At 41.7% G+C, this 8,709-nt stretch overlaps 1 protein-coding gene across 5 annotated transcripts in view; it reads left to right on the forward strand.

Annotated features, from left to right (window-relative positions):
• adck1 (aarF domain containing kinase 1) overlaps nucleotides 1–6,791 on the forward strand; it is a 48,672-nt gene extending 41,881 nt beyond the window's left edge. For 3 of the 5 annotated variants that reach the window (XM_014011876.1, XM_014011875.1, XM_014011877.1), the window contains 2 exons: nucleotides 3,933–4,126; nucleotides 5,423–6,779. In XM_014011876.1, coding sequence (XP_013867330.1) covers nucleotides 3,933–4,126; nucleotides 5,423–5,582 — 354 coding nt within the window. In that variant the 3' untranslated portion in view covers nucleotides 5,583–6,779. Of the gene's footprint in view, nucleotides 1–2,023; nucleotides 2,319–3,932; nucleotides 4,127–5,422 lie in introns of those variants that run through there. The other 2 variants (XR_001310500.1, XM_014011878.1) reach the window with 2 other exon arrangements.
• Nucleotides 6,792–8,709: the final 1,918 nt, after the last annotated feature.

Here is an 8,709-nt window from a genome sequence, read left to right on the forward strand (position 1 = left end):
ATATACCCACTGTCCCTCCTCTGGATGTGTCCAAACCAATATACCCACTGTCCCTCCTCTGGATGTGTCCAAACCAATATACCCACTGTCCCTCCTTTGGATGTGTCCAAACCAATATACCCACTGTCCCTCCTCTGGACACGTCCAAATCAATATACCCACTGTCCCTCCTATGGACATGTCTACACCAATATACCTACTGTCCCTTCTCTGGACATGTCCAAACCAATATACCTACTGTCCCTTCTCTGGACATGTCCACACCCATAAACCCAATGTCCCTTCTCTGGACATGTCCAAACCAATATACACACTGTCCCTCCTCTTGACATGTCCAAACCAATATACCCACTCTCCCTCTTCTGGACATGTCCAAACCATCTCAGTCTGGTCTCTTTAACTTTACCTCCCAGTCCTTGAGCCTGTGCTGTACCTCTGATGATCTAAAGCAGTCATTGGGTTTACTTGTACAACTGACTATTTGTGGTCAACCCAATTCAAGATGGCCACCACAGGATATCTAGAACTTGATAAACTGATAATTAACTTATGATTATAAGATGGTAGCTGAGAGTCGTCTTCAACACATACTCTGAGCATTATTACATCTGACAAAAATATGGCCGTGGTGACCATCTTGAATTAAAACTGTCATGAAAGGCAGTAGACAATATTAATCCATTCATATTACAAGTCTTTTACATTTTGCTGAATGAGATAAGTTTAAAAAAACAAACATGGGTATTTCCTTTCATTTAAGGCCATGAATTAATAATTTGTCCTAACCCGTGCAGTTGATTAGTACGTTTTATGTTCAACTGCTGCATTTGACATCTTTACTCAGTCAAACAGCTTTATTAGTAGAAAATAATGCACTTCTGACTTTCTCCCTCTGTCTTCATCTCTGAACATTCTATTCAACTGTCTGCTGGGTGAAATCAGCCGGCGGGCTCTTAATGTGCTGTTAAAAATCACCAGCCAGATCCCTCCTTCCCCACACCCCCTCCCCTTCCCCAAATGAATTCCCTTTGCCTTTTGCACAGCCTATTATTGCGCCACTCGCAGTACAATATGTCCTTATTGAAGCTTTCAGATGCAAATGTAACGGCGTCACCTTCTCTGTGTCCTGCTGACAGCTGTGCGGACGCCTCCCCCCCAGCCTCCCATAATTGCTACTAATTGTTATTCCCCAGGCAGGACTTCGCAGAGCACTTCTGAAGACCCTGTTATTTGGACTGGAGGGGGGGAGAGATGGTGTTTTGTGTTGCACATCATGTCTTTAGCTTGGTAATTCTTGGTTCAATTTTTTTAGTAAATTGAGGAAATGGTTGAAATGAAATTGAGGTGTAGGTGTGACATTAAACGCGAGGGGCTGCAGTCGTTTGAGGAAAATGGTTTGGGGAGGAATATTTGGGAAAAATCGTATCTCTTTCTGTGATCTATCTGTGGCCACACATAGCCCAGACATGTTGATGATCACTATAGCTGATCAATATTAATGTGTTTCTGGAGATTCTGTTGTTTATCTCAACTTACCATTCAGTCATTTCAATCAAGTGGAATTTACGTTTGATGACATTCCTTGAAATGATCAYAAGTCTTTCAACTCTTTCTCCAGAGGGAGGTAGTGGTAGTTGATGAACACGTTTTAGGTTAGTTGACGTCTTCAGAACACTGAGGATTAAACAAACCTCTACTTGTAATGGAAAAAAAGATTTAACAAGGCCTATTTTTTACATTTTCTGTGTCAAATAGTTTAAACAAAACCATCTTTGGTGTAAACTTGCCAGTGATCTTTGAAGCAAAACTTTGGAAAAAGAAGATATGGAACAGAGTTTTTTATGGTTTTATCATCTTAAAATGCTTGAGCACTTTGGTTAAAACAATAAAAAAGAGTCAATAGGGGATGCTTTTACTTAACATTTGTAAGATTTTCAGTTTGAATATACAAACTGGTGTGAATCTGTGAGGAAACATGTTTTTGATCCTGTGATAGATCTTCTTTTCTGTTTTCTGTCATCAGATTATGGCTGTGGCTCCTCTGAGACTCGCTCATACGAGAGGGATAATGTAGTTGGATCAGATGTTGAATGTTTGCAGTATCGGGGTTGTCATTTCTCAGCATTTCCTGTGGGCATTAGAGACAGACGGACCGGGTTTATCTGTGTCACAGTGTCGACTGGCTGTCTGTCTCCCTCTGYGCTTCTCAAAACTCTGTTTATGTGGACTGACAGCTCTTACAATGCTGCTGACAGGCTTAAAAAATCCACAAAAAAATAAACACTTGAMCCTAAATATTATGTACCAAACTAGAACATTTCACAAGAGTGCTAATGTAACTACTGCTGCAACTTTCAACATTAACATTTTAATTTAAATCTGTCAGATTTTTCTGATGAAACCTGTCAATGGATACTTTCTCAGACTTTCAGATTTCTTCAAAACACCACTCCTTGATTAGTTTCATATTTTTAATATTACSTTAATGTGAGCTGAAGCTTTTTAATAAAGCAGTTTAATCAAACCCAGTTGTTTGTGCTTTGAATTTAAGTCTCCATTTTGTTTCCAATCAGGCGCAGATTTCACAGTAGTTCAGCTCATTCCCGTAATGTCCTGTACTTGTCCTGGTTTCTGCCGCTGTCTAAMGACTGCTGAGCATCTGAAGGATTGTAAGCCTGCAGTCCACTCTGTTCCATGACTAATAGTGTAATTTAGGCCGGCTGATGTGCAGCAGGAAAAGGCCTTTGAAGTGGAGTAGAAGAAGACGTTGGCGCTCGCGCAGCGACTCGAGCAGCAACATCAAAGAGAACAAATAGTTGCCATGGAGGTAAACGCTGCTCTCTTTCTTTCTGGATCTGTTCTTTTTTCCCTCCACTCCGTCATTTAAAGCACCTTTTCTTTTGTTCTCGTTTCCATCCACTTGTCCTCCAGTTTGAGTTTGTCACTTCCTTCATCATATGATGGCTTTTTTACTTTGAGACAGTTTCTGATAATTTTGTCTGTTTTTCTTTGAGACAGTTTCTGATAATTTTGTCTGTTTTTCCTTTAATAATATGGTTTACTGCAGTTTAAAGTTTGTTTTTTTAGTTTGCAGTAACAAACTGAACACATGAAGGATGTTGCAATCGTTACACATTAAGCTATTATCTTATATACACAAACAACAAACATGAAGGAAGCTCCTGAACGTCTCCAGAATGTTTTGCAGCCGGGGGGGGCAACAGCTCTAGGCAGGAAGGCAATGCAGGATCACTTCAACTGAAGCACTGTACATAAGAAATTACCTATATCTAAATAGAGTCAACAAAACATCCATAAAACACTTTGAAACAGACTGCCTCGTCATGTGACACGTGTTGTGTCTGCGGAGCAGCAGGCGGTGTTTGATGCAGGGCCGTAACTAAGCTTTTCAGATTTAAAATTATATATTTTTGGTAAATAAATGTTTATTTTAAAGGTTATAATGGGTTTTTGGACTAACAAACAGTTAGTAATTACAAATATTTTAGAAACATAAAAGTAGGGTTACGTCAACTAATGTAATTGTAACTAATGTAAACTGCAACTAATCGTGGCAGTCCTAATTATTTATTTATTTATTTTTCTACCTGGATTACTGAGATGTTCTGAGTCAGTTTCTGCCTGTAAGACTTTAAATGTCAACATAGAGACCAACAAAATGCCTCAAAAGCTAAAATTCAATGGCCTTTCTGTCAATGACGGAACCGAAGCGTGAAGTCTAACGAAGGAGGAACAGAACTATTATTTCAGCCTGATGCCAGCTCTGAGTCAGGCTGATTATCATGATAATCCTGAATGTTGTGTTCCAGCGTTCGAATCATAAAGGTTAAATCTGACACTTGTAAGAGTTTGGATGATCAGAGCTCTGATGTAAACAGAAACAGTGAGGCGTGACGGCTTTTCTCTCTCAGGACGTTGAGATCCGGACTAACGCAGCTCAGTACCTGCCTCAGATCAGCGACCTGCTGAACCGAGTTCCTCGACAGATGCTGCTGCTGCTGAAGACCAACGACCTCCTGAGGGGCATCGAGACCACGTTGCAAGCCAGAGCTTCTTCTTCGTCCTTCATCAACATGTCCCGCTGCTGCATACGAGCCGTGGCCAGGTCAGAAACTCTCTGCTCCTAACATCGTCGCCTCCAAGTTTGACTGCGGGCAATCAAAAAATAAATGTTTCCTTACTGTCCACTCTTCTATTAACAGAAAAGCCCTGTCCCAATGCTCGCACTCCCACCCTCGTTCCTCTTGTGCACTTCAAATGTGCGTTCATGTTGAAGCGTTTGAGTGTGTAGTGTGTCCCATATTCTCCACATCCGCCCTTCGCCCCACCCATTTTGGGTACTATTTCCGCCCTTCCACGAAGTCTGCATTTTTATGGACTTCGGCGAAGTGTATTACCCACAATTCATTGCTGTGTGTGATGTTTTGAGCACCTTCCTCTGATGTATAAGCCTCCTTCACTTCATGCGCTTTCTTCTCCTAACGATTGCTTTTTGTAGTTGTGTTATCATTTTTATCAATACAATCAAATGCCAAAACAGTGATTGGTCCCACCATGTTGGATGTCACAGTTACGACGCAGAGGCGCAAGTCAATAACGTAATCCGTACTGTCCCAATTCAAAACGTTTTTGCATGTTTGTAACCTGAGCACTTGAACACTTATGTGCACTTGGACTGAATCCACACTTCACAGAGGGGCGTAGGGTGGCACTGAGCATTAGTCGTGTTTCCATCAACGTTTTTTAATGCGCATTTTGAAGTATCGCATCAGAAAAGGTGAACGGAAACGGCTTGATTYGAAAAAACTTCCTCTAATTTGTGAAAAAGTTGATACGCTCATTTTAGGTGATTTTTGGGTTTTGCGAAAAAGAGTTACTGTGCAAAAAGGAGAGATGGAAACACATTTGCCGAATAAGTTCTGACGTTGCAAACATTTACCTCACATGGTTGATCAGCTGTTCCCATTGTCTGTCCGGTACCTCCCGCTGTCGGCGTCTTCTCAATTATTCCTGTAACATGAAGAGAATTTAATTTCTTTCTCTACGTCTCCAGACAGCAGTAACATCACCAGAACTAGTTAACATGACAGAATAATTACAACTTTCCCGATAGTAGCAACACGTTCCTGATAACTTCTCTCTATTGTCCTGAGATGTGTGGACCCTGCGAGTTTGCGACTTTTACTTCCTGTTTACTACTTACATACGTCTGACGTAATTGATTTGCTTCAAGCCAGTTGATGGAAACACATCTGATTCGCATTTCTTTTTTTTCCTTTTTGCAAACTTTTAAAAATTCGCTCAAATTTCAAATTAAAATTGGATGGAAACATGGCTAATGGGACTGGGCCAAAGTATCTGAGTACTCTCCTCTCAGTAACTCCTCCTCTTCCTCTGACAGACACAAAAGGAGCAAGGCTCAGTCCAGGAGGCGCCGTCTGCAGATCGCTCTAGCAGAATCCCTGAGTTTGTGGAAACTCTCGGTGTACGAACTTCTTCTGTGGGTCAGAGGCTTGGTAATCAACCGCTGGCTTGCTGCCCTGCTGCTCTTCCTGCACTGAGACACGTCTGGAACATCTGCATCCTGACATCAAACCTGTGGCGACGTCTCAGCGTGGAACATTCAAGTGAACGGCTCAAGTTCCCATTCAGCGCTGTGTGGATGAGACATTTATCATGTTGGAAAAATAACCGTGCTTCTTTTCATCTTCACTGTTTCACAATCAAACACATCAACACATTTCATTTAAGAGAATTTCTTCAGGAAACTTTCTCTTTTTGGAGGATGGGGCAACTCCAAGCTCCCTTCACTACAAATAAAACTAAAACACGAGTCGAACTCTTATGGTGCATACAGACATTCGGTGCTGAGAAAAGACAAAAGGTAAGCACTCACCCGGCCAGTTTTCCTTCATCTCAGGAGCGAAGAGGCGAAGCCCTGAATGTTTCGAAACGCTGCGGTGAAGAAAACCTGACGTTTGATCTGAAACCTGAGCGATGACGTCTCCATTCCTGCTTCTCAACAAAATACCTCCATCACATCCACTTCCTGTTCGTACGCTGAGTATTTTCCACTGTTGGACCCGTTCTCTGGTGAGGATTCATGTTAACTGTTGTTTCAGGTCAGACATTCTTCACTCATCCCTGCAGCATGTTTCAGATGTATACCTTTTGTTTATTGAAGACAATAATCATGATTCTTTAGCATTGTTTTTTCTGTGTAACTCCAGCTCTGCTGAACGTACGCAGCTCTTACAAATGAATAAGAAACACTGGAGAAACATCGAGAAACTTTGGGGTCATTGTTCCTTTTTTGATGACATCACTCCCGCCAGGAAATTATTGGAAAATTTGAGGCAGACTGAAGTCTCCGGTTCGTGGTCACTGCCACTGTCCTGATGTGTCTGTAAATGTCTGAGTGGCTCACAGCCTGTGTACATTTAACCGCAGTCGGTATGCCATAATTACCTCAGAAATACGCAGAAAATCCAGATTAAGAGTACAGCCACGCTGCGAGAAAATACTTAGGCACAGCAGGGCTTTGAGTTAAAAGCTAATGTCAGCAGGCATGTCAAAATACTCCGAATGACTGAAGAACATTTTTCTGTTTAGCAGGTAAAAGGTTTGCTAAAGCTGATAATAGTTTTAGGGCTGTGTGATTTAGAAAAAAAACTTATCATTTTAGACAAATAGGATTTATTTCATGAAATGATTGTGACAGCTTAAAATGAAACAATAAACCAAGCTTTATCAGCTTAGTGTGAGAGTAATATTTATGTCTGCTCTAAATTCTGTGGAGATTAAAGGACTGGTTAAAAGAATGCATATCACCCGCTGTCTTAATGCAAATGTTTTAGAATAAATCGTGCTAAATAACAAAATAGCTTTTTGAGTTAAACTTTGACACACGTGCAATTTGCTGATTGAGCTAAGGGTTAGTGCTTCATGAGATATTTTGCTAACAAGTTGTTTCCCTAAATGTTTCCAACACTGAGAACTTTATGATGAGCTGAAGAAGTACACGCCAGCCRTTTGTCTCAACCTTTCCACAGACTCACTTATTTTTTTCCTTTTTGTCCCGAGTTTCAGCCCGGACTCAGAGAATCAGCTTCTCATTTTCATTTCCATAATCCCTCCAGCAGCCAATCTCAGAGACACACTCCCCAAGTCTGCTGATAATTTGCCTCTCTGTACAGTTCATCAGCCAAAGTGCTTAACTGCAAAAAATGTCCAGGAGGAGGGAGGAAAAAAAAATCTCAACGGCACTTTGGGACTCCAACCTGCTGTAATAGGTGGTTTAACAGGGAGGCGGCTGTGCTTGTTTTCAATGCGCTGTCAGGGGAATTGAAATTTGTTTCAGTGTTGTTGGTGTATCCTCCACATGTCGGAGACACTTTTTTCCCTTGCTGCTATCCTCGCTGTTAATTTCTTTCTCATGCTTCTATTATGGAACACACATTCTTCCCTTCCTGCACTCGCATGGTTTGCTAGTGGCTGCAGTGTGTGTGTGTGTGTGTGTGTGTGTGTGTGTTTGTGTGTGTGTTTGTGTGTGTGAGCTGGACCATCCGTCTTTATCACACACAACCACCCAGGCCTGCCACTGTTAATAAGGGCAGCTCTCTCTTTCCTCCCTCTGTGGACGAGGCCTGGAGGCGTACGAAAGGTCATAAACTGAGCAGAAGCAACAGTAAAACCACCGTGATCAGGTTTTTACAATGCAATGTTCTGCTTGGACACCCCGAGTCCTGGAATTCATGCTGATTTACTCGAACGTGCAGGTCCTACCGAAACATCCCCGCATGAAAATGACAGCAGAAAAACCAACCAAACCTGCTCAAAAAATCAGCCTAAAGTCTCAAAACTGTTCCTCAGAATTGTTCAGAACCTAGTGTTTTTCACCAGAGTTCATCAGAACAAACCTCAACCGCTGAGCCCCTGTGCAAAAACATACAGTCATCATTCGATGGCTTGAAGGGAAATTAGAAAACAAAAGCTCTGGTGTCCAAAGTCAGTCCTCAAAGGGCCGGTGTCCTGCATCTTTTAGGTGCTGCTCTGGTTCAACACAGCTGAACCTAAAGAGTCTTTAATTAGTAGGCCTCCTCAGTATGCCGTCAAGGTCTGCAGAGGCCTAGTAATTAAGCACTCCTTAGGTTCAGCTGTGTTGAACAAGGGCAGCTTCTAAAACATTTGGGACACCGGCCCATGAGGACTGAATTTGGACACCATTGCTCTAAAAGAAAAGAATAGCGTTGGTCAGGGATGATACCATGAGAATTTCCAGGAATCCCCAAACTTCGCAGTGAACCGCATACGTCATGCCTGAATCCAAAGGTTTTTATTCATGTAAACAAAGATGACGTTCCAGGTGCCAAAACAGAGTATGAGGGTTTCAGCAACACTTGGCTATAATTTAGAGGATTGCCAATGACCAACCACTGCGTTGATCTGAAAAAGGTAAGTGTTTTGTTCCTGCATTGTTATCTGGTGTTAGCTKTTAGCCGTTAGCAAGCTATGTTGTGTGCTCAAGAAAAACACGTGAATTAGTATTATTATTATTTAAATAACTGCATGACCAGGAAGCAGGAGTAAGCACTAAAACAGACACATTTACTTGGGCAGTTTGCTTCTGTTACTTTGAAACAAAAGAATAACTAAAGCAGGAAAAAAACAACACAAATGGATGGACAA

Source organism: Austrofundulus limnaeus, unplaced genomic scaffold (assembly GCF_001266775.1).
Source record: "Austrofundulus limnaeus strain Quisiro unplaced genomic scaffold, Austrofundulus_limnaeus-1.0 Scaffold85, whole genome shotgun sequence".
NCBI lineage: Eukaryota > Metazoa > Chordata > Actinopteri > Cyprinodontiformes > Rivulidae > Austrofundulus > Austrofundulus limnaeus.